Source organism: Rattus rattus, chromosome 6, assembly GCF_011064425.1.
Source record: "Rattus rattus isolate New Zealand chromosome 6, Rrattus_CSIRO_v1, whole genome shotgun sequence".
Classification (NCBI taxonomy): Eukaryota; Metazoa; Chordata; class Mammalia; order Rodentia; family Muridae; genus Rattus; species Rattus rattus.
This window is the reverse complement of record NC_046159.1, coordinates 158,837,940-158,864,351: the sequence shown is the minus strand read 5'-3', so window position 1 is coordinate 158,864,351 and position 26,412 is coordinate 158,837,940. Positions and strand designations below refer to the sequence as shown.

The 26,412-nt window shown below is 41.0% G+C and overlaps 1 protein-coding gene across 1 annotated transcript in view; it reads left to right on the top strand.

The window, feature by feature from the left end:
- The window catches only part of Ube3c (ubiquitin protein ligase E3C), a 100,027-nt gene extending 76,118 nt beyond the window's left edge, over positions 1-23,909 (top strand). Inside the window, exons 19-23 of the mRNA XM_032907206.1 lie at positions 2,490-2,702; positions 8,072-8,260; positions 8,380-8,446; positions 11,461-11,591; positions 22,007-23,909. Of these exons, the coding sequence (XP_032763097.1) occupies positions 2,490-2,702; positions 8,072-8,260; positions 8,380-8,446; positions 11,461-11,591; positions 22,007-22,177 (771 nt within the window). The 3' untranslated portion in view covers positions 22,178-23,909. The remainder of the gene's footprint in view (positions 1-2,489; positions 2,703-8,071; positions 8,261-8,379; positions 8,447-11,460; positions 11,592-22,006) is intronic.
- The last annotated feature ends 2,503 nt before the right edge of the window (positions 23,910-26,412 follow it).

Sequence of the window (26,412 nt, the reverse complement as noted above, 5' to 3'; positions counted from 1 at the left end):
AGGTGACCCTGATATATTTAACGAATTTCTCTGGTTTATTGTTACTAATGCAGAAATGGCAAACAATGACCTTCTATATTGAACATCCAATGATTTACACTCCAGCTTGCTTTCAAAGTCCACTGTGTAAATGAGGACTTTTTCCTAGTACATGAGGATCAATCATGCAGCTTTATGCAAAATGTTCTCCTTGGCTTTGAACTCATCTTTCATTTAGAAGTATTGGTTTTTATAAGTGTTCCAGGTTAATATTATTAACTGTTGTTTATTTGTTGTCTGGGGTTTTGTTTGTTTTGAGAAGAGTTGCCCATGGGGGAAATCGTGTTACATAGTTATCATTGCCTGGACATGATGCTGGCCTGAGATGTAGGAAGGGAGCACAGACTCAACATGAGCACTGATATCTGAGTTGGACATATTCTAATAGGGGAAAAAAAATATGGAGGAAGACTTCTGTGGCTCCATAGGAATTGGTTTCTTAACATGTTAAGTCTTAGCAAAATGAGTCAGTCATGGCCTGTTTGGTATGATGCTTATGTTTATGAGTGTTCAAGAGCACCAACCAAGCTGTTAATCAAGGAACTTGACAAAAATTGGCTTTGGTTTCCAAGTTTTCCTGTCAGAATAAGACACTAAGAGTATAGTGATGGGTTTGTTTGTTTGTTTGTTTGTTTGTGGAGTGCTCATCTGCCGTGGTGCACATGTGGAGGTAAAGTTCTCTCATTCCACCACATGGTCCTAAAGATTAGGCTTGGCCATAAGAACCTGAATTCACCACCTTGCCACAGCCTCTAAAAAAAATTTTTTTAACTCTTACCACGCATTTCTCAGTCTGTATTGAATTTTACAACTGTGAACCATTCGAATATTTACTCTGTGGCTTGAATCTCTGACCTGATGTTGGAAACCTTACATAATTTTACTTCCATTTCTGCTAGGGAATCTCTGGAGATCTACATAGTAATTCATTAACACTAATTAATCCACTGGGTATCAGGAAGAGCAGCTTCCAGCCACAGTGAGATGCTCACTGCCTCAACCACCAGGGCCAAGATTAAAAAGCTGGCAATACTGACAGGTGGGAGTGTGAGTGCCAGTCCTCACACATCATTGGTGGGAGGAGAGAGGTGCTAGCATTTTAGAAACTATTTGGACAATGTCTTCCTTGTGCTAGCCACCTCTATGCTCTGCTCCTAAATACATGTTCATGAAAGTTCATAAGTAGAAATACCAAACATGTCCATCACCAGGTAAATCTATCACACCACAGCAAATGAAAGCATCTGCAAAACCTGGTGTGTGTTGTATTATTATGAGAAGTCTTAGGAGTGATGAAACTTAGATCTGCAGAGGGAATTCCCTGGATTTACTCAGGTATAACCGAGTAAGAAATTCATTAAAGGGGCTGGAGAGATGGCTCAGAGGTGAAGAGCACTGACTGCTCTTCCAGTGGATTCAGGTTCAGTTTCCAGCAAACACATGGAGCTCACAGCTGCCTGTTACTCCAGTTCCAGGAGATTGGACACCCTCACATAGACAGATATGCAGGCAAAACACCAATGCATATAAAATAAAAATAAATTATTAAAAATTATCAAATAGTCATGCCAGGTTTATCTATACTACAGTGTTAATAATTGCAAAAGTAACCTACAATGAGGACATATTTCTTATTTTTACCCCTTTTTAGGGCATGTAGGTGTGTACCATATGTATTCAAGAGCTCAACACAGAGGCCGGATGATTTAGAGCCAAAGTTATAGGTAGTTGTGAGCCCCCTGATGTGGGTGTTGAGAATAGAATTTGGGTCCTCTGGAAGAACAGCAGTCTTCTGAACTGCAGAAGTAGAGTGGGCAGCTGTATTCACAGTACTGATGTGACCACATCTATAGCGGCTAAAGAATCTGTTATAGATCTAGCTTACCCAGTCTTTGAACATGCCCTCAATTGGAAATATATAGTCAAGTTTAGTCCCAAAATTCAATGGCCAGTGTCTTTGTAAGATAAAGGGAAGATATGAAACAAAGCAGACACAGCCCAGATGCAGAGGCAGGAAGTAGAAGGATGCAGCTGAAGCCATGGATTCTAAAGATGACCAGAGCTGCCAGGAGCTTGAAGGGGGAGTGAAGGATCCATCTGAGAACTGTGAGACAGCACTCTGCTTTGTTTAGTTTCCTGTTCGTGTTCACTTGGTGCCTAATATAGTATAACCCTAGACCATTCATATCTGGCTGTTTGTGCAAAACATTTGCTGACCTATTACAATAGGTACCTTGAAGGATTTGGCTCTTAGAAATCCCATTTGGTATTAGCATTCTGGTTTCAGCCCTGGCCTGGCACATGGTAAATGCATTGACCTCACATTATCATGGAGACAGGGCCTGCCTCTTGGGACTCTGTCACTGTTGAATTAGATTGTGTTCTGTTATTAGAAGTATACAGATAATATTGACTGTTAATCCCCTGTCTGCCCTTTGGTCTGTCTGAAGGCTCTATATGAAAACATGTTGGTGGAACTACCCTTTGCTGGCTTTTTCCTGTCCAAGCTACTGGGAACCAGTGCAGATGTGGACATCCACCATCTTGCCTCATTGGATCCTGAAGTCTACAAGAACCTGCTTTTCCTCAAGAGCTATGAAGAGGATGTGGAGGAGCTGGGACTGAACTTTACTGTGGTGAACAATGACCTTGGAGAAGCCCAGGTAAGCTGGGGAAACATTTTATCTTTCATTGAGAAGGCATTCCTCGTGCACTGTCACCATGGCATTGTCCTCAATTGGATAAAACATTAGACTGGAGTTTGGCAGCAACAGCAGCTCAAGCTTTCCAGGTCACTCCTATTCTCAGCATCTTTGCAGGGACAGTAAGTATACCCTGCCTAACAGTCCTTTCTTCTCTGAATTGTACCCCTAGTTGTGCTGTAGCTGTAGCTTCTCTCATTTCCTTACAGGGGAGTGACTAGCAAACCATCCTTCCCTCACATCTGTCTATAGATGAAGCTGGCTCTTCTCAAACACACAGATCTGCCTACTCTGTCTCCTAGGTGCTGGGGCCTCATGCCTGACACAAACCTGTTTTTCCTTTCTTTTTTTTTCGGTGGGTGGTGGTGAGATAGGGTCTTACTCTGTAGCTCTGGGTATCCTGGCAATCTTTATGTAGACCAGGCCAGCCTTAAACTCTGATCCACCTGCCTCTGCCTCCCAAATACTGGGCCTAAAGATACGCACTGTCACTGCCACCACCACTCAAGATCCAAACTAGTTTTCTTGATACCAGCTTTATCATTGTAGAAGTCACCTTTCATAAAATGCATTCTCTTGGGATATATTCAGAGTTGGTAGGCATCACTTTAGCCAGTTGCAAAATATTATGTTATTCTTAGGAAGAAACATAGTTTTCTCTGCCTGGCCTATCTTCTCTGGTATTTCCAAAATTTAGAAAACACCTTAAAAATACTTACAAAGCCATACATACCGTAATTCCAGCCCCAGGGAGGCTAAGGCAGCAGATCCATAAATTCTTTTTTTTTTTTTTGGAGCTGGGGACCGAACCCAGGGCCTTGCGCTTGCTAGGCAAGCGCTCTACCACTGAGCTAAACCCCCAACCCCCAGATCCATAAATTCTAAGTCAGGTTGGGCTATGTCCAGAATTTGTCTCAGCAAAGAGGAGCAGAAAACATACCTCAACCTCACAACTGGATCATTACTAACCCCCCAAATGAAATGTGAGTTGAAGCATGAATTATGAAATGTGAAGTATTAACAAGCATGACTTAAAAATTGCAGTGGGAACCCTTCTGTGCTATCAGTTCATGCTAGAGCTGGGAACCAGACCCCTGCCTGTCCTAGGCCTATAGAGGCCCTGTGCCTCTGAACATCATTGGTAGCCTTTGATATAGAACAGTAATAATCTTTTTCTGAGTTCAGTAATTGCATTAGTTGTTTTTCATTTTGTGATTGTTTGTTTGTTTGTTTGTTTGTTTTAAGACAAGGTCTTACTATATAGCTCTGAACTTACTATAGACCAGACTGGCCTCAAACTCACAGACCTACCTGCCTCTACCTCCCAAGTACTGGGATTAAAGCTTGGGCCACTGCACCCAGCAAATTTTATTCTTCTAAATTTTCAGTGTTACTTGTTTGTTTTCTTTCTTTCTTTTTGGTTTGTCGAGGCGGGGTTTCTCTGTGTAGTCTTGGCTTTCTTGGAATTAACTCTGCCTTGAACTCACAGAGATCCACCTTATCTCTGCCTTCTGAATGCTAGGGTTAAAGGCCTGAGCCACCACTACCCAGCCTGTCACTTGCTTCTAATATAGGTTTTTCAAAGGTCGTCAGTGCATGAAATACGAGTAAAGTTTTGGTTTGTATTCAACATAATAATAACAGGATAAGTCACTGTATTTCAAACAACTAGAAGAAAGGAGTTTGTTTGCTTTTATCAGTGAAAAAAATGATAAATGTTGGAGATATGTTTAACCTAATTTAAATGTATAGTAGCATAGGTCACAGCATCACATCACATAGGAACCCATAAATGCATTCAGTTTTTGTTTTCATGAAAAATAAATTTAGGGGATTGGAGAGAAATTTCAGTTCATAAAGTGTTTGCTGTTTAATCATAAGTACCTTTAATTTAATTTAATTGTACTATCATAAGGATGTTTTCACTGTACAGCCGATATGTGTGTGTGTGTTCCTGTTGCCATGTATCTTGGTAGCATAATCTCTAGTTAAGGTTTCTGTTGCTATGATAAAACACAAACCAAAAGCAACTTAAGGAAGAAAGGGTTTATTATTCATTTTACAGCTTATAGTCCATCCTAAGGAGTAAGAAAGAGCAGGAACAAGGAAAGAACCCAGATGCAAAATTGATGCAGAGGGATGCTGCTGACTTGACTGGCTTGCTTCTTGTGGCTTGCTTAGCCTGCTTCTTATAGAACCCAGGACCAGCAGCCCAGGGATGGCACCACCCACAGTGAGCTTTGCTTTTCCACATCAGTAATCAATCTAGAAAATTCTCTACAGATCAGTCTGGTAGGACATTTTCTCAATTGAGGTTCCCTCTTCCCAGATGACTCTATCCTGTATCAATTTGATATAAAAACTGGTCAGCATGTATGATTAGTACTGTGAGGTACTGCTACCGAAGACAGCTGCTGGTAGCATAGAATGTTTCACTGCATTAAGAAGTGATAGGTGGAGGCTGGAAAGATAACTCAAAAGTTAAGAGCACTGAGTTCAATTCTCAGTAACCACATGGTGGCTCACAACCATCTGTAATAGGATCCAATGCCCTCTTCTGGTGTGTCTGATGACAGAACAATGTCACATATGTAAAATAAATAAATAAATCTTTAAAAAAAAAAAAAAAGAAGTGATAGATGGTAATGTAGGAAGCACAGTAGTAGAGCAGATTTAAGGGACTTCTGCAGAAGTAGATAAAAGCAGGCAACCCTCTGTGCTGTGTGCCACTATTCCTCTCTGTAAAGTAGCAGTTCTGTTACCAGGGTATTTCCTTTAGTGTGAGCATTATGCCTGTTTACAGGAGGAAAATGCCAAGTGTATAACCAGACCATAAGTAATGATGAATAGTTGGGCTGGAGTCAGAGGCCATGATTGGAGTCCTTGGTTTTCTTGACTGTGTGACCTTTGACAAGTTGTAGGGCCTTCCCTGTTGCAGGAGAAGCTGTGGTATTGTCACAACTGACACTCACAAGGGCCAGAGGAAGACACCTACAAGGAGAGCTTCCCTATGCTGCTTTTTTGTTTGGTTTGGTTTTCATTTTTTCATCGCACTGCTGTAGTGGAACCCAGGATCTCGTAATGCTGTCATTTCTTCTCCCGTTATACCTGTGACTTCCTGTTCAGTCTTCAAAGGGTGTCTTAATGTACCCATCAAACCTAGAATTGTGCACATTCGGGTGACTTTTAAATGAACATAGATTGAACCATGGATATTTAGATTTATCCTGAGAGAGGATTTTAAATTAAAGGTAGTATTTGGTGTTTTATAAGTTACTAGAAATTCCACTATTAGATGATTGGTGGTCTTAGAAGTCCTTTTAACTGAAAACTTGATTGTTTCTTTGTCTTCACATCCTACAATCACATTATCATCTATTACCTACCTTAATCCATTTAAAGGAAGCGGTGTTTTTATATATGGAAATATAATAGCCAGCCTCAGAAGGTCTGGTTAACAGATGAACTGTCAGCTGAATACAAGCAGAGGAATTAAGGTAATGAACAGTCCTCACTTAGCTTGGAGACAATGGCTTGAAAGCCCATTGTAAGATTTGATGGGTCCCAAATTGAGAAAGCAAATTAGTAAGAAAAATCGAATGTCTAAAATGTGAAATAGTGCAGGAAGAGAATCAACCACATTTATCATTGAAGTTTAAAGCTGCATAACTTTGATAAAATGGGAAGAGCGGGGTACCAGATATAGGTTGATTTAAGTAAAGTTCTTCACCTCACATTGAAATATCCTTTATGTAAAGTCATAAAACTTGGAGGTATAGAAAACACTACTCAGGCAGATAGTATGTTCTTGTTAGACTAGAAATATAAAAGAGCCATGAAAAGAAAGTAGAGTTGGGGGAAGATAGTGGTGGTGCCAGTAGTTCTGTGATGTACAATATAGGCACCCTTATAGCCAAAACTTGCCTCTTGCTCCCCAGACACAGAGCTGTTTCAGGCCATCAATCTTAGTTCACTAGCAGTAATGCCATTGTTAATGTGGAAATACAGAAATGTCTTTGCTCCTTTATTTTGTACCCCACCCCACCCCTGGACACCATTATGTGGCTCAGGATGGGCTTTAATTAGCTGACTGTCTTTACTTTCCAAGTGCTGAGATTACTTACTTACTTACTTATTATATATTCGTTACCCTCAGAATAGGTAATCTCCACTAACACCAGAAATACATTTTTTTTAAAGATATATTTATTTACTATATATGAGTACACTGTAGCTGCCTTCAGATATACCAGAAGAGGGCATCAGATCCTATTACAGATGGTTGTGAACCACTATTTGGTTGCTAGGATTTGAACTCAGAATCTCTGGAAGAGCAGTCAGTGCTCTTAACCACTGAGCCGTCTCTCCAGCTTTTCTAATACGTAGTTATAAGCAAGGCATTTCAGAGCATGCTCTGATAGCTAATGCTACCACATCTGCGGTAATCTTTATATGTGAAAGTTGACACAGTCACAACATACCTACTGCTGAGGCAAGAACTCATCTTAAGGTGAGAACTGCATTTCCACTGAACTACTTTCACACTGGCCCTACCATGACATTTAAAGAGCTATTTTTCAGATTCATTCTAGATTTAGAAACACAGTGCAGCCAGTAGGTGGTGGTGGTACACACTTTTGTTCACAGCACTGGGGAGGCAGAGGCAGGGCCAGGCCAGTCTCTGTGAGTTAAGGATAGCCTGGTTTACAAAGCAAGTTCCAAAACAGCCAGGCCTACAAACAAAGAAGCTATTGTCTTGAAAAACAAGATAAATAAAATAAAGGGGAAAAAACAGTGTAGCTGTAAAGGGGGTGTATGTGGCATTTTTGTTTCACCTTTTTCTTTATGTTTTGGTTTGTTTTGAATTTTATTTTTAACAGAGTTTTCTGTGTGTAACTCAGGACAGACTAGAACTCTTCCTACCTTAGCTTTCCAAGTGGTGGAGTTAATAGGCGTGTCAGTCAATATATCTTTCTCCTTCCCTTCAAAATTATTTACCACTGTCCTTTAAATCAAACGTTCTACAACAGAGGCAACATTCTAAAAAGACTAAAGGAAGTATAATGACTGTTTGCTCTCCAGAATGAGTACCTTATTCTCTCTGAGACTAAAATGATGCTTTGATTCAAAGTGAAATTGTCACAATTCCATTATTTCTCAGTGCTAGTTTAGGACAGGATGCTTAACGATGGGAAAGAAACAAGGTGCTGCCTCTTGTCATAGCTATCCCATCATGAGCCTGTGCTGCTGGTGTATGTTGGATTTTTATTTTCTAAAACTTTTGTTTTCCTGTTTTCACACCTCTAGAGCCCTGTGCTTTCTGTTTACAGGTGGTTGAACTAAAATTTGGTGGGAAAGACATCCCTGTAACTGGGGCCAACCGAATTGCCTACATCCACCTGGTGGCTGACTACCGACTGAACAAGCAGATCCGACCGCACTGCCTAGCTTTCCGACAGGGCCTGGCCAATGTTGTGAGCCTAGAGTGGCTCCGAATGTTTGACCAACAGGAAATTCAGGTGTCATGGTTACTACTCTCAAAAACACAGTTGTCTCAGGAAATAAAACACTTTCTGAAAAATATTCCTTCAGGTTTACAATTTAACCTTACCTCCTCCCTCCCCCCCCCTCCACCCAGGTATTAATTTCTGGTGCACAAGTTCCTGTAAGTCTGGAGGACCTAAAATCCTTTACAAACTATTCAGGTATGTAGCACCACATTAGACTGCCTTTCCCATAGGTCAGTTGTCACTGTAACCTCTCATATATATATCCCTGTCTCTGCCCACCTTACTGTGAACTACTATTCTCAATCACTTGCACGGCTACCAGCAATTACAGTGTGAGCCTTTTTTCAGTTTTATAATTTTCAGCAAGTTCCAGGACAGCCAGAGCAATTACATAAAGATACCCTGGCTCAAAAAACAAACCAAACAGACAGTGGTAGCTTATACCTTTATTCCCAGCACTTGGAAGGCAGAGACAGGGGGAATCCCTGTATTCCAGGACAGCTAGAGGACTGCACAGAGAAATCCCCTCTCAAAAAGCAAACTAAAAACAAAGAATGAATAAAAGAAAATGAGGTAGAACCCAGTGGTGGTGGCAGTGCACACCTTTAATCCAGCATTTGGGAGCCAGAGGCAGGAGGATCTCTTGAGTTTGAGGCCAGGTTGATCTGCATAGTTCCTGGACAGCAGGGGCTAAATAGGGAATCCCTTTGTGAAAAATACAAATACAGTGGCCCTTTGTGTAGACAAGGGTTTTATTGCATGACGAAGATTAAAACATTTGCATAAAAGTCTTAATATGGGAGTTGGGGATTTAGCTCAGTGGTAGAGTGCTTGCCTAGCAAGTGCAAAGGCCCTGGGTTCGGTCCCCAGCTCCGAAAAAAAAAAAGAAAAAAAAAAAAAGTCTTAATATGTGGTAGATAAAAAGATTTGAATTCCCAAGATTTGACTGCCCTTCCAGAGGTCCTAAGTTCAATTCCCAACAACCACATGGTGGCTCACAACCATCTCTAATGGGATCCGATGTCCTCTTCTGGTGTGTCTGAAGACAGCAACAATACTCACAGTAATTAAATAAACAAACAAACAAGCAAATAAATCTTTTTTTTTTAATCGTTTTTTGTGTTTGGATGTTCTGCCTGAATGTGTATCTGACTTAGTGTTAGATCCCCAGGAACTGGAATTGTAGGTAGTTGAGAACCACCATGAATGGTGTAAGAATCAAACCTAGATCCTCTGGAGGAGTGGCCAGTACTCTACATTGCTGCACCAAATCTCCAGCCCCCATTTTTTAAAAAAAAAATTTAGGACTATGTATGAGCAGGCATGGATGCACAAAAGTGCAGCAACATTTTTGTGGTCAGAGAATAGCTTGTGGAAGTCAGTTCTGTTCTTCTAATATGTGAGACCCAGGAATTGAGTTCAGATTATCAGGTTTGGTAGCAAGTTGCATAGACCCACTGATCCCCAACATGGATGAATCTTGAGCTCATCCATTGTGCTGAGTGAAAGAGACCAGACCACATAACAGATACTAGATGATTCTGCTTATGTGAGGCACCTGAAAGAGGCTTGCAGACTCAAAGGAGACTGAACTTGAAATTACTCTGATAAGGAGACAGGGTGTGGGGGTCCTGTTTGAGGGGAGACTGATGGCTACATGGAAAAATAAATGTGATCAATACTCTTGAATTCTCACAGAAAAGTGGTTTAAATGCTGAATTTTATGTTGTATGTTTTACCACAAAATAAAATTTAAAAGAATCTAGGGCTGAAGTATGACTCAGTGTGTAAAATGTTCTTGCTGCTGGGCCTGAGAACCTAAGTTTGATCCCAGGGATCCACATGATAGGAAAAGAACTAAGACACACACTAAAGAAAGAAAGAAGCAAGTGTACTTTTTAAATTAAGGAAAAAAAAAAAAAATCAAGCTCGGTGTAGTCCTCAAGGGGCTGACCAAGATTTCTGTGTTAAAGGCAAATCTGGACTGTAAATGAGACCAGGAGACAGGTGGAAAGGGAAGAGAAGGGAAAAAGAGAAAAGAGAACACCCAGCTAGAGTTCCTGTGTTCAGTTAAGAGACGCTTTGTATGCACCATCTGTGGAATAGAGACAGAAGATCAGAGGTGTCTGTAGGAACTTTGTGAGAAAAATGAAAATGTTCTAAATATCAGTGTGCTGGTGATTCTAAACTTACTAAAAATCACTTAAATTTGCATTAATGGTGTGTGCATTTTCTCTTCTGTAATTGCTGTTGCTCTAAACCTGAACTCTAATCTATAAAAACAAATAATGCCACAGGTCATAGCGTCTGCATTCTCCAGTCATATGTTTAGGAAAATGCCATCATTCTGACCTTTCTTTGCTAAGAAATTGCCCTGAGTTGTTTGCCTTCTCTTCTACACTGAGTTTATACCTTTAAGGATCCCAGCTATTCCAGTAAATAGATTTAAAATATTACCATAGTCATTTTGGTGCCAATTAATGCACTTAAGATGTCTTATTGATGTTATATCTATAGTGTATTAACAATATATGGCAATTATTTTAGTTTTAGGAAGCACTTAATGAGATTAAAAGCTATACGTAGCAGATAGTACATTTTAGAATTGTGTCTAATAACAATCAGGGCTGGTTGTCAGCCATAGTCTGAACCTTATTATCTATCAGAAGGAATGGCAATAAATAGACACGGAGATCACATTGGCCAAATGCCTGGCTCTCTGAGAAATAAGGCATCAGTGTCTACCGTTTTTTAGATATATAGCCTACCAGATGTCACTTCCTACTCAAGAAAGTCTATTCCACATGTTGTTGGTTTCTAGTGTTTGCTAGGCACCATTTCATGCCCACTCCATCATGATCATACCTACCTTCTACAAAGGACCAGAGGCAGGTATCTTTTAGTTTGGCTTAGAAAACCTACTCCTCTATCTCATAGGCCCCTCAAAACATTGGTGTCATACTCCCAAGTTGTTACTGCTTCTTCTACATTGATTTGGGGTAGGGGGGTAGTGTATTTGTTTTGGGTTTGTTTGGGCAGTGTTTCTCTGTAGCTTTGGCTGTCCTATACCTTAATCTGTACACCAGGCTGGCCTCAAACTCACAGGGATCCACTTGTCTCTGCCTCCCAAGTTCTGGGATTAAAGGTATGTGCCACCACTGCCTAGCTTGGTTTTATTTTTAATACATCATATGTTCGTTTTGTCATAGGGGGCTATTCTGCCGATCATCCTGTCATTAAAATCTTTTGGAGAGTTGTAGAAGGTTTTACTGATGAAGAAAAACGCAAGTTGCTCAAATTTGTAACAAGTTGCTCTCGTCCCCCTCTCCTGGGTTTCAAGGTATGCATCTTCCATGCCATTTTCTTTAAAACCATACAGGTCTGGCTACTATATGGTTGTTGTCTTTTTGTCCCATTCTAAGTACTAAGTGCTGTAATAATTGTATTTAGGCTTGTGAAGTCTAGAGAGCCTGTGTTAAAATAAGCTGCCTGCAGTTATAATCATCAGCCTTGTCAGTCAATGGTGATCACTTTCCACTCTGAATTGAAGAATACACAACCTAAAAATGTTGGTGTTGAGATGAGCAGAAGTAGATTTTTGGTCATGACTGTTATTACCATTTGCTTTACATTGTCCTGGCCTTGTTTGATTACTTCTGAAAAGTAATTACCAAGCCTATAGTTTTTAGTAATTAAAGTTATTTGGGGGGTGGGGTGGGGAAATGGTTCAATTAGTAAATATTTACGTGCAAGCAGAAGGACCTAAATCCAATACCTAGTATCTACCAGACAAGGGGGTATATGCCTTTAATCCCAGGACTCTAATATCTGTGGGTTGGAGACCAGCCTGGTCTACATAGTGAGTTCAAAGCCAGTGAGAGCTAAATAGTGAGACCCTGCTGTCTTCAAAACAGAATAAACAAACAGGTACTTAATACTCATTTGAAAAAAACTGGTCCTATATAGCACTAGAGAAATGGAGACAGAAAAAAATCCTTGGAGCCTGCTAGCCAGCCAGTCAAGCTAAATTAGTGAGCTTGAAGTTCAGTGAAAGACTGTTTCAAAACAGGAGTAGCAAGACAAGATGACTCAGCAGGTAAAGTCACGTGCTTGACTACTTGAGTCTAATCCTGATTCAGTACTGTGCATTTGTGGTTTGTTTGTTTGTTTGTTTGTTTGTTTTTCCAGAGCTGAGGACCGAACCCAGGGCCTTGCTAGGCAAACACTCTACCATTGAGCTAAATCCCCAACCCCAGTACTGTGCATTTGTAATGTCAACACTCCTACAGTACGTTGAGACTAGATGTTCTTCAGTAACTAACCTAGGTTACACTATGCTGTAGAAATGAGACATTCTGCTTTGAAAAAGACTGGCAGGAGAGAATGTACTCCTTAAAGTTGTCCTCTAATCTCAAATACACCACACACATACACATACACACACACACACACACACACACACACACACACACACACAATTTACAAATTTAAATCAAGTGGAGGGCAATTGAGAAAGTCACCCAATATCTCACTTCCACATGCATACCCATACCTACCCACAGAAACATTCCACACACAAAAATGTTGCTTGAGAGACATTTAATGATATTTCTTGTATTCATTATAAAAAGGATAAAGCAGCATTTATATTTAATAAATACATAGTGGAGATAGCAAGACAGCCCCACAGGGGCTGTTCATAGCTCACTGGGAAAAACACTTGCTGCCAAAACTGACAACTAACCCTGAGTTCAATCCCTAAAACCTATGTAATGGATGGAAAAGAATTTTTATCACAGCCCTTAGGAGGCTGAGGCAGGCAGATAGAGTTATATGGTGAGGTCTCAAACACAAACATAGCTCAGCTCTGTGTGTGTGTGTGTGTGTGTGTGTGTTCATACCCACACATGCATGAATGCATACATGAGGAACCAGCATAGTTACTCAGTGGTTAAGTTACTGCCACGCCTGGTGTACTGAATTTAATCTCTAGGACCCACATGGAGGAAGAAAAGAACCAGCTCCCACAAATTGTCCTAAAACTTCAGCACGAATGTAGGAGGCAAGAACTACCAGCCAAGGCTGTCTTCTGCCATCCCCCACATATGTGCTATGGCAGCAAAACTGGAAAAGACTTTCTTTGTCTACTTTAACCCCTTGCCTGGCCATATTTGCTCGGTAGTCCTAAATCATTTCAGATTAGGGATATCTTTCTTTTTCTTGTTACATATTTTACTCCATGTTATCCTAGAATAGAGGCAGTCCTGTAAGTTACTACAATTCAGTGGTCAATAGTAGAAGAGTTTGTCTATGGTGCATTTACGGTGTCTAACACACTAGTGTAGAGTCTCGTTGTGCGGACTACAGTTCCAAAAGCACTAGAAAGCTTGTCAGAAACAGATACTCATAGGCTCTTGGGACCAGCTGCTTCACACTGCTATGTGGAACCAGGCAGCCATGTTTCTAATCAGTTTCAGGTATCTGAGGCTTGGTGAAGTTATACCACTTGTCCCTTAATGACCCCTGTAGAATTTGTCTTCCAGATAAGGATCCAGTGTAGTGACATGCATGGGCATGGTATTTTTTCAATTTTGTTTTTTGTTATTAGATGGCATTGCTCTGTAGCTTAGGCTTACCCTTGAACTCACTTTTTAGCCCATACTGGCCTCAAACTCTTTAGTCCTGCTGCTTTGGTCTCATGAATGCTGGGATTGGACCTATAGTACCTTAGCAAGTTAGATGTGTCCTTTAATTCCTTCTGTGTGTTCTGGACAGTTTGGTTAGGTATAAACAGTTCTTTTAAAAGTGTTCTATGGCGGGGGTTGGGGATTTAGCTCAGTGGTAGAGCGCTTAAGGCCCTGGGTTCGGTCCCCAGCTCCGAAAAAAAAAAGTGTTCTATGGCATCACCTCAAGCAGTGTGCTTAGGACAGGTGACAGCATGGGTTGTGGGGTCCCAACCTGGAAGAAGGCCAAGGGTCAGCTAGTAATAGCCACCATGAACTGCAGATACTCAGACAGATAAAAGAAGCAAACTACTATAGTATGATCAGAAGACTGAATTCCACCACATAAAACACTCTTAAAGCCAGAGCTATAAAGGTAGATTTGGGGCCAAGGCAGAAGGAAGAGCTCATTGAGGGTGCAGAAATGGTCCAAACCTGCATAGTGGGGATAATGGCACAAATGTAGCAATTTGCTAGAATCATAGGTTTAATGGCTAAGTCCTTAAGTAAACCAATTACAGTTTACTAAGCTGTTTTTAAAAATGGACAGTGATAGTTCAGCACAGCATCTTAGTTAATACTCAAGTGAAGATAGGAAGGTCTGCACAACTGCCAGGAGCTCATTTTTCACAAGAAAAAACTCCACACTGCTGGGTTTGCCGACAGTGAGCAATAAGAAAGTTCTGTTCATTAAACAAGTAGGATAGAAATCATATGATTCTTCCAAGTTACTGGAGCAGGGTAAACAACCAAATACGTCTTCAAGAGTAGAGAGTAAAGACAATAAATACTAAGTAAGCTGGAGAGATGGACCTAGCAGTTAAGAGCACTGGCCACTCATGGTGCCCAGAGCATGACTATGATGTCATAATTATCTGTGTGACTCTGCTTTCAGAAGATCTCCTAGCCTCTGCAGGCACTGAGCAATGTGTTTCACAGACATAATTCGGGCAAGACACCCACATATCTAAAATTAAAATAAATCTTGTAAAGTATTAACATTGGAGGCCAGCATGATCTACAGAGTGAGTTCTAGGATAGCCTGGGTCCTAGAAACTCTGTCACAAGAACAACTACAATAAAGTTGTCAAGAATCATGAAATAGAAAGTATAAAAACAAGATAAACATGAAATGTTCAATAAAGAATATACCAAGGCTGAACTCACCTAGGAAAGGAAAAACTATATGCTAATGCATGCCTATAATCCAGCACTTCGTGAAGCTAAGGCAGGAGAACCAGTTGGTAGTTCCATAGCAACACCCTGTCTTCCAAGAAAGCAAAGAGTTCCATAATAGTTTTTACAACTGTTGTGTCAGACTTCAGAGTTAGCAAAGCATGCTGACATTATGTCTTCTTCCCAGGGTGGCTCTGAGTGCTCCAGAGCACATAGGTGGAGGGGGTGTGGGGGTGGGGACAACATAGTTCTGATGGACTGCAAATAGCAGGAAACTCACAAAGCAAACACCTCTGTGTCCACTTACTGAGGAAGAGCAGCATTTGCTAATTAGAGCTAGTGTGTTTAATTCATGGAATTGTTGCAGACAAAAATCATTAAATACTGTAGAAAAATTGTTATCATCAGGCCACGCAGTAAATTGATGATTTTTTTTCTGAACTAACACAAATTTCTGTTGTATTATATTTAATTATGTATAAAATGGTGCCCCTGACTCAGATTTCAATAAAGAACTTTTAAGATCCGAAGTAGGAAACTCAATTAGCATTATGAAAGAGATAGTAAAATATGGTGTTTCACTGTCCATTTACACAGAAACTGCTGACCCTGCCATCAAATCTTTTGTCTTGAGTGTTTTCTGTTTTCGTAGTGTTATTATTTTTGTTTCTTTTGGGGGCTTGAGAAGCTGGCTGCCCCTGTATACTCAGAACTGCCTATTTTGGAATGTAATGAATGCTTCTTGGTTCTCTTTCACTTCCTATTCCTTATGAGAGATTCATAGTGGCACAGTAAGCTGTAATTACAAATAAGAGAATGCTTTGTTCTTGTTCGTAGTTTGTTTTTGTTCTGTTTTGCTGTTTTTTGAGAAAGGCTATATTTCAGCCAGCTTCTGTTTCACTGAAACAGAACTTCAAGATGTCCAGGCTGGCCTGAGATTCACAGCAGACCTGCCTCAGCCTTTTTTTTTTTTTTTTTTTTTTTTTTTTAAGATTGATTGATTGATGATTGATTTATTATAAGTACACTGTAGCTGTCTTCAGACACAGCAGAAGAGGCATCAGGTCCCCATTACAGATGGTTGTGAGCCACCATGTGGTTGCTGGAATTTGAACTCAGGACCTCTAGAAGAGCGGTCAGTGCTCTTAATCACTGAGCCACCTCTCCAGCCCCCGCCTCAGGCTCTTAAGTGCTGGAATTTGCAGGTGTGTAACTCCACACTCAGGCCCAATTAGAGTTTGAATATTATATCTACACATAGTTCTTAAAGTTTCTTTTTGACAGGGCAAGTAAGCAACTAGGTCGTTTGTTTGTTTGTTTGAAACATGGTCTCTATTATATAAGTCAACCTCCCAACTGCTTAGACTAAAGGCATGTCCTACCATGCCTGGCACATCTAGGTTTTTATATGGCCCTTGACAGATTGCGTTCTTACTCAGTGAGGAAACAAACGTTACTAACTGAGTACGTTATACCTTGTGCCCAGTTTCTGCAGAGTCCACTGTTACAGTGGGAATGTTGTTTAAGTTTTATTCTCTGTTCTGCTGTAATGGCTGTAAGATAACTACTATTTCTTACATTGTTGGATTTGTTTTCTTTCTAACAAAGCCTATGGTTTCAACAGAGCAAACGGGAAGCAGTGGTTAGGTAAGAGAAGAAAAACATATTCTTTTCCATTCAGGCCATTGTTATGTTTTGTTCACTCATAACCTGCTACTTTTATTCATCATTTTCTTGAGCTGGAGACACAGCTTACAAGTAAAGCACTTGCTTAGCCTGTGCAAGCCCTTACCTCCAAAAAATAAGAACCATTTTTTTCATGTGTTAAATATTCTTTTAATTTGGAGGAGGTTCGGTGTCTTAGTCAGGGTTATATTGCTGTGATAAAACACCATAACCAAAAGCAACTTGGGTAGGAGTCTGTTTGACTTATGGTTTCACATCACTATTCATCATTGAAAGAAGTCAGGACTAGAACTCAAGCTTGGCAGGAACCTGAAAGCAGGAGCTGATGCAGAGGCTATGGTGGAGTGCTGCTGGCTGGCTTACTCCTCATGCTTTCTCAGCCTGCTTTCTTACAGAACCAAGAACCATCAGCCCAGGTTTGGCCTCACCCACAATGCGTTAGGCCCTCCTCTATCAACCAGTGATCGAGAAAATGCTCTACTGCAATGGTTCTCAACATCCTAATGCTGTAACCCTTTAATACATTTTCTCATGTTGTGGTGACCCCCAGCCCTATTTTCTTATTGCTACCTTATAATTATAATTAATATTAATATAATATAATTTAATTATTAAATTAATATAAAGTAAGTATTATGTAATTAAATTAGTATAAGTAATATAATTAGTTATGAGTTGTACTGTAAATATCTGTTTTCTGATGGTTTTAGGATAACTCCTATGAAAGGGTTGTTTGACTGCTGCCCTGTAGGCTTGCCTACAGTCTGATCTTATGGAGACTTTTTCTCAGTTGAGACTCCTTCCTCTCTAATAACTCAAGCTTTGTGTCAGTTGACATAAATAAAATTTAAGTCAGCACAGAAGCTTCAAATGCTAGGATGACAGATCACAACTATACTTTTAATGAACATCATAGTGTCTCATCATGTGGCCTTAAGTAATTTATCTTCACTCTAGTCACAGCACCCAAAGAGCAGAGCTCTAAAATCCCTGTAACCAGCCAGATGTACAGGTACCAGTTTGGCCCCCTGTGCCTCACCTTGTTGATGCTTGCAATGAGTGGTGAACTAGGCAGACATCTGATATCTGTCTATCCAGGCTGGGAAAATATGCCAGTTCGGAGCACTCCCTGCTTGTTATGTGTTGGAAAAGAATAGTCACATCTCAGGTATAAAATGGTACCTGATGGGTTGGTTATTTGTACCATTCGGCCTTTCTTTCCTTGGATCTCAATGTACAGGTCTGCAGTTACCATCGGCTTAGAGCAGATATGTGTTTAGCCTACAGACAATATAATTGTGAGTTTATTCACACAATTGTTGTTGGGTGTAGAGATGTACCCGTCATTCATCCAAGCACCTGGGAAGTAGAGGCAAGAGATTGGGACTTAAGTCATCCTTTACTGCATACTGAATTCAAGGTCAGCCCAGAAAGTCACACACAAAAAAGTAGTTTCTTTACAGCCTCATGTATGCAGTGTTGAAACTGTATGTGTGCCTATCAGCAGTCTGTGTGCTCCTATGCAGTAGGGTGGAAAGAACCACTGTATGACTTGGGCAGAGTCATAGGACATGGTAACAGAGTAAAGAGGAAGGCACAGAATAATGGCTGTGATGTGCTGATAGAAAATGAGAGAAGAACGCTTACTTTCTTCTTTGCATTAAATGCCAGTGGACGTATCTAAGGGGATCTGGGTATCTACAACTAGAAATGAAGGGTTCAGTGTTGTACCTTAGAAGTAACCAACATGAAGCTGGAAAGATGACTTAGCAGAGGACCCAGGGTCAGTTCCCAGCACTCACATGGCAACTCATCAACCATATTTTAACTACAATTTCCAAGGATCCAACTCCCTTTCTAGTCTCTGAGGATATCACACATGCATATGGTACATATACATACATGCAGGCAGGCAATCATTCACACATAAAATAAAAATAAATGTGTCTTTAAAAACAATAATAACCAGCATTCACTGTCACATCTTTAAATAGCATTCATTAGCACCATCCTGTCCACATACCCAGTAGGATAGACAAAGTACTCCTAGAAACAGGCTACATGTTCTTGACTCATCTTATGCTCTTGTCTGTAACATGATTATATGGGAAAAATGTTAGAAACCAACAGGTTTGCTCAGTTTCTATGTTTGGATTTTCCTTTTTTTTCTGCGGATCTAACCATTTACTCAGATCTAGTTGGAGGCAAGGTGGGAGGGGGAGACTTATCCTTGTGCTAAGATTGGTTTGTGGGTCCAGCACTCTGATCACTTCTAATCAAGTGATACTAGTAGCCACTTGTGACTATGGCCATTCTAAATGAATATCATTTTATCACTAACTGAAACTTTTCTGGTCAGCTATTAGGTTACATCAAGAAATGATTTGTACAGAAGAGCTATAGTAAAGTCCTCAGTGTAAAAGTAATTTTTATTCACCTGATGTAATTGTTGTCTCTGAGACGAATATGCTCACCCTTTCTTGTTCTTTCTGAACTCTGGCTGGCTGGTTCAGCACAGCTGTTCTGGTTAAAACTCCTCTCCAAGAAGACTAATTCAGTATGGCTTTTCTCTGAGCTTTCACTGAATTGTTCTACTTGGCCTCAAACTAACCCTGGCAATTTGTACTAATTTTCTGGATCCTTACTCTGACTTCAGCTGCCTCTGCTGACCTGCACTGAACTGCATGAACTCACTAATGAACTCAACTCCACTGCACTGCACTGCACACTTACTGCACTTACTGACTGAACTGACTTCAGCTCAACTCAACTGCCTCTCCCTACACTCTCTTTTCTCCTATGCTGTTCTCAGGGGAGTTGAACATATTCTATTTTATCAAATCGTTCTCTGATTTATCACTTTGCCTCTCAATTAGACAACTTTGTTTGGAATTAAAGGTGTGCGCTAAGGGCATGTCTATATTCCAGACAGAGTAACCATGTTGCTGGATTAAAATTCTTCTACACCCCAGAGATGTCCCTTTCGTTGAGTATCAACTCTGAAGGGTTCATTAATACCTGGAAGCCATCCACTGTGGTCCTTCATTCATCATACAAGTTCAGACTATGTTGCCAGTTCAAAACAAAAATAGAAACAAAAAATAAATAAATTAAAACAAAACATTAGTGGGGCTGGTAAGATAGCTTAGTACCTGCCACCAAGTCTGATGACCTGAGTTTGATTCCTAGGTGCCACATAGTTGAAATTAACTCCTGTAAGTTGTCTCTTGGCTTCCATAGGTGCTCATGGTGTGTGCGCATACACACATACATTAAATTTAATGTAATTTAATTTTTTTTATTTTTTTTTCCAGACAAGATTTCTCTGTGTGGCCTTGTTTATCCTGGAACTCCGTTTGTAGACCAGGCTGGCCTTGAATTCACACACGTTTGTGCAGCTACGTCCAGAATAGTGGGATTAAAGGCTGTGCCACCACTGCCTGGCTCAATTTAAAATGTCTAGTAGCTTAAAATAATGCTCGTTCTGTGACTGAGCAACCGGTGATAGGTCCCTCGGGTTACTTGCTTTTTATCGAGAGATTGTGCTTGGCTTCCATTTCTGTCATGTTGTTTATGTGTGTTGTGACACATCTACATGGTTTCTAAGTTTGGTGTGCCTACTGAAGTTCATTTGAAGTGTCCAACTGATCCTTGCTGTCCCCTCTCTCTTGAATGTTTGTTCTCCCTCCCCCTCCCCTTCTCTCTTGCCCTCCCTCCCTCTATCCCTCCCTCCTTTTCTTTCTCTTTCCTCTCCCTCCCTCCCTTCCCCCATCCCCCTCTCTTTTGAGATGGGGATCTTACTCTGTAATGTGGCCTGACCTCAAATTCTCAGTTCAGTCCTAGACCTGTCTCAGATTCCTGAGGTGGGTATAAGGCTGGAGAAATGACTCACTGTCACTTGATTAGGAGTGGGGCCACATAGTGCCTCACACTGGCAATAACTATAGTTCCAATGACCTGATGCTCTTTTCTGACCTCCTTAGGCACCAGGTTCACATACACATTAAACAAAAATAAATTACTTTTTGGGGAAGGGGGGTAGCTATGGGTGGTAGCACATGCCTTTAATCCCAGGCAAGCATATCTATCTATGAGTTTGATGCTAGCCTGTCTACAAAGAGAGTTCTAAAACAGCCAGGCTGTTACACAGAGAAACCCTGTCTTGGAAAAACCAAGGTGGGAGTGGAGGTGGAAGGGGGTGAAACAGTGCATGCAGCTTGTCATTTCCATTTTACTCTAACCACATCAAGCAATTCATCATTTTGCTACAACTTGGAGCTGAGTCCTCTGTAATTTAAAAAAAAAAAAAACAAAAACAAAAAAACAGGGAGAGGGCTTAGAGATTAAGAGCAGAGAGCCCTGGTTTAATTTCCAGCACCCACATGGCACTTCAGAACTGTCTGTAACTCCACTTCCAGGGGACCCAACACTTCACACAAACATACATGCAAGCAAAACACCAATTCAGATGTACACACTGGGGGTGTGTGTGTGTGTGTGTGTGTGTGTGTGTGTGTGTGTGTGTGTGTGTGTGTGTGTGTCTGGAGAGGTAGCTCACAGGTAAAAGTACCAAGCCTGACAACCTAAATTCAGTACCCCAACACATGTAGTAAAAGTAAAGAACTGACTGCTATAGTATAGTTGTCTGCTATACTTCTATATGTTCTGTATGTACCCACACACAAATATACACAAATATAATTTTTAAAGATATTTAAAACCATAATGAAGTTGAGCAGTGGTAGTGTATGCCTTTAACCCCAGCTCTCGGGAAGCATGTAGGTCTGAGTTCAAGGTCAGTAGCTCTACAGATGGAAATGCTGGACAGTTGGAGCTATGCAGAGAAACCCTGTCTCAAAAAATCAAAAATACATACATACATACATACATACATACATACAGTAACAAAAAAGGCAAGTGTCTAGAGAAGTGGCCCAGTGGTTAAGAGCCCATACTGGTCTTGTAGAGGACCCGAGCACCCATGTCCAGCAGCTTACAACCACTTGTACCCCTAGGTACATGACAGACACACATACATGTACATACACAGAATTTAAGATAAGTACTTTTTATAAGAAAAATATTTTTGAGAAAAGAAGCTTCGAGAATAACTGGTGGGCTCCAGGCTATGCCAGAGTCCTCTAACCATATCCTGTGCCCTGTCTTCTAGGAGCTATACCCTGCATTTTGCATTCACAATGGAGGCTCTGACCTTGAGCGGCTACCTACAGCCAGCACCTGCATGAACCTGCTGAAGCTCCCCGAGTTTTATGATGAAGCCCTGCTGCGAAGCAAGCTGCTGTATGCCATCGAGTGTGCTGCTGGCTTTGAGTTGAGCTGAGCTGAATTGAGCCCAGGGAACTTGATCTGACCCAAAGGCAGCCAGCACCTACCAGACCCAAGAGAGCACTCAGGCGGGACCCTCGGCTCTCCTCAGGCCTTCTATCTGGCATCCCTCCCTTTCTGATTTTTTTTAAGATGGTTTTATTGTGACACAGTCACATACATAGATGGACATTTGCTTTTCACATAACCTAGCTATTGTTATGTGCTATGTGGCTGGTTTAGTAATTTTGCCAAGAAGAGCACAGGTTTTAGAATAGTGGCAACTCAATGAAATTAACCAAAGATGAAGCTTTGGCTTTGCTGATCTGGTTTATATCCCCTCCTGGGTCAGGCACCAGTATCTGTAGACAGAATCTGGGGCTGATACACAGAGCCCCGAGCCACTGCTTCTCATGTGGTTGATTGTTTACAAGCCTAATTGTAAAACTGAAGGTATTTTTTCCTGCTGCCTTTTCCCAAAGTGGTTAGGTTTGGAAAATGGATAACTCTAGTATTATTTTATTTGTGCTTTTTAAGCCATGTCCCCCAGGTGGGAATCGCATGCTTGTCTTCAGACTCCTACTGACCTGCATCATGAGGTTTGGACATGGCTGTGTGGGTGAGAGGTGACTGCTGTCCTCATTGCTCTTTCCTTGTCTCTGCTTTGTGCCTGGGAAGCTTTCCAGGAGGCAGAGAAGGAGCATCCCTATACTTCCTGAGGTACTGTGTCACCTGTAGTGAGTTGGCAACTGGGGGGATGTGGGCACTGCAGCTTTTATTAAAGTCATTTGAACCAAAGTGGCAGGCTGCGTCTCTCCGTGATCCACATGCTCTCCTGGCCTAGCAGTGCTGCCCATCATCTTGCGCATCTTGGGGGGATTCATCCAGGCCTCAGCACCTCTGCTTTCTGCCGCTGTTTTAATAAGACGACAGCATCCCTGGCATCTGTCAGGGAAGAGCATCAGGCCAGGTGATTCTCATTTAGGCACTTTATCAGGGTCCAGCTTGTTGCCAGTTGACCTCAGCTTCTGCAAACAGGAATCAGGGAAGCATCTGGGAGGCTAGCATGCAAGGATCATGGAGCTGGTGAGGACTCCAGACTGCTTCTCATCCAAGTCCAGCATCGTGCCTAGAGGCTCGGTGACCAGAATTAGCAATATGCTTTTAAATGTGGGAAAACTGAATGACACTTTTAAGACAATGACAATTATCAGACAAAATGTATAATTTCTTAATTTGAATAATAAAGTATTTAAATGCTATTTGTAGTCCTGACACATAGGAAGAAATAGCATTTATCCTTGATCTTGTTTTTTGTTTGGGGATATTTATATTGAATGTCCTACATCTTTTTATTAGTTAATTTGTGTATTAGTATTTTAGAATTGACGTATCTGAGACTGGAGATAAATTGGCAGTTTGTTTTTTTTCTGCTGGCTCTTCTGAGCTTATTTATTTGTACGTCCTAATGGATGAATATTTACATTAAATCTTTTCCCCAAGATTGTGTTGGAGTGCTGCCCCAGATCAATGGCCAGTTGTGTTCTGCTGTAGTCAACTTACTTTCCCAGGTCACATATATCTGCAATGTAGGAAGCCACACATCCTGTGATACCTTGAATTCAGCCATTTGGGATCAGTATCGTCTCTGGAATACTCACCAGGAATGAGGTGCTCAGGCACTCAATGGGTCTTATATTAAATTACTGAGAAAAAAAATAAATCTTCCTAAAGGAAGATTCTCATTTCCTCATTGTTCTAGGTGCCTTTGTGTTTGGTCCTATTTTGCTTACTTTGGGTGACTTTTTTTTTCTGAGACTTTGGGCTGGTGGTTGGTTATTATAGGCATTTCTCATGGACTGTTACATGCTTAGAGCTTTGCTTTGGTGCCTGTGAACTCACCACATAAAGTGTTCTCTGATCACATCATAAGCACCAGGTGTATACTGTCACTAGGCACAGCTTGTATGGAGGTACTCAATGTGGGCTATAGTGTACTGCTGCTGGTACCTTGTGTTCATGCTCAGGAGTGCTTGTGGTAAAGTTAAAAGTTTGCTGAAAACAACATAAGCTTAAAACTTTATATTACTCAAATGGAAATTAACAGCCCACTGCTCTTTCACTCACATCTATCTAGACACACAACAGGAAACAAACTATCATCATAGTTACCCCAGATAACACTGCACTGGAGCAGGGCCAGCTGGTTTTAAGTTCAGGTGTTGAATAGTGACCTAGAACAACTGGGGACCCAGAGGTCCAGTGTAGAAGTTCACCAAACACATGAAGGCCTCTGTTCCAGAATCATGAGGGTTGGATGACTCTAGACATGGGCATACTTCAACTGAGTATACTTCACAGATTACACATTTCTACAGGCTGCATATACTAGGTCTATGAATGTAGGCTCCTGCATATACTAAGTCTATGAATGTAGGCTCTTAATGTCTTTTTGCCAGGTTTAGCAGTTGTCACATTTCAAACTTACTGTACTACAGTGACACTGTAATGGTTATCTGTGATCAATAGTCTTGGTTACTCCTATAAAATATTGTTGTGGGCTAGACCAATGGTGACACACCCTCTTAGTCCCAGCACTTGGGAGGCAGAACCAGCTGGATCTCTGTGAGTTCAAGGACAGCCTGGTTTATAGACAATTTCCAAGACAGCCAGGGCTACAGAGAAACCCTGTCTAAAGAAAAGAAAGAAATTGTTTTTGAGACACTATAGCCTGAACTCAGATAGGATAGTGGCTTTGATGTATAAATACCATGTTCTGACTTCTAAAAGTAGTATCCATTGCCTGTTCCCACAAATAGAACAATATTCATGTCAGGCTGATTAATAACTATATAGTGGTCTCTTGTGTGTGAAGTAAGAGTTGTTTGCCTCTTACTTTCAAGCAAGAGATAGAGGTAGGCTATAGTGGACAAGTACTTGTCTCAGAGGAGTGAGGATTTATACCTTAGCAAAAAACAGCAAAAACTAGAAATGATTAGGTTTAGTGGAGTCATGTTGAAAACTACAGTGAGGGCCAGCCGTTGGGACACACACTTGGGAGTTTAAGAGCAAATGCTACAAGTCCTAGGCCAGTCTGAACTATGTAGTATCTAGCTAGGGCTACCTACTAAGACCATGTCTCAAAGAAAAAAAAGGAAATGCAGGCTGAAAGCAAGGCCTCCTGTGCTGCTGTAGAGGAAAAGCTTTTGAACTGAAGTGTTGCTGTGTGTGCAAGGTAAAGGAAAGCAGTAAGGCCTTGCTGTTGAGAAAGGAGAAAGTAACAGCTGTGTGGATTATACCAGCCACATTCTGGCCAGAGGAATAGCTGAGGCCTAAGGAATGAGGTCAGCAGGAAAGAAAAACAAAACCCAAAACAAACCAAACAAAAACCCAGCACTTACCTAAAGGGAAAAGAGATGCTTTATTTTGGAGCCATTTTGAGTGACCATAGCCCAGGAACACCGATTCAGGTTGCCTCTGATTCCATATTCTAATGTAGAAACTAGTTTCATGAGGTATTATAGTTTTACAGAATAAAGAAAGTTGTAAGTCAAGGCAATTTTAAAATACATTTATGGGTACATCAAAGAGGCAAGATGGAGAAAGCTTTTGTATAGGCCCAAGATGCTATATGACAACATTCTTAACTTTGGGGTTGGTGGAAGATAGTGGTCTACTAAATTAATAGATTACAAGGGCTTTTAGCAGTCAAGTTATATTAGTTCAAACAGAAGTGGGCAAGGAATGGCTGTCCTGGAGACCTAGAACTAGCTGAAGATAAGGTAGGTAGTTAGCCTGTGGACCTGAACCATCCAGTCTCTAGTCTTCATGGAAGGCTTGTGAGATGGAAGAGCTGCAAAATCTGCAGTCTGTGGTCAGTCGGACTGAAGGGAAGAAGTGTCTCCTGTTGTGATTGGTTGGTTGGTTAGTTGGTTGGTAGGTTGGTTGGTTGGTTGGTTTTTGAGATAAGATTCCATGATATAGCTTAGGCTGGTCTGGAACTTCTTAGGTGGACCAGGGTAAAACCTCTGCCTCCAGAGAACTGGGATTAAAGGTGAAGCAATAAAATTTCTTTTCTAGAAATTGTAGCCATGACCACCAATTGCAGTGGCTGTGCTAGACAGCAGGGGTTTGTTTAGTTCTTTTATTGACATGCACAATGTGAAATAATCAGTCATGACGTTTTTACATGTGCATCATGTACTTGAACTATATGACATTTTTTTGACCCAATTGGTAAGATATAATTGC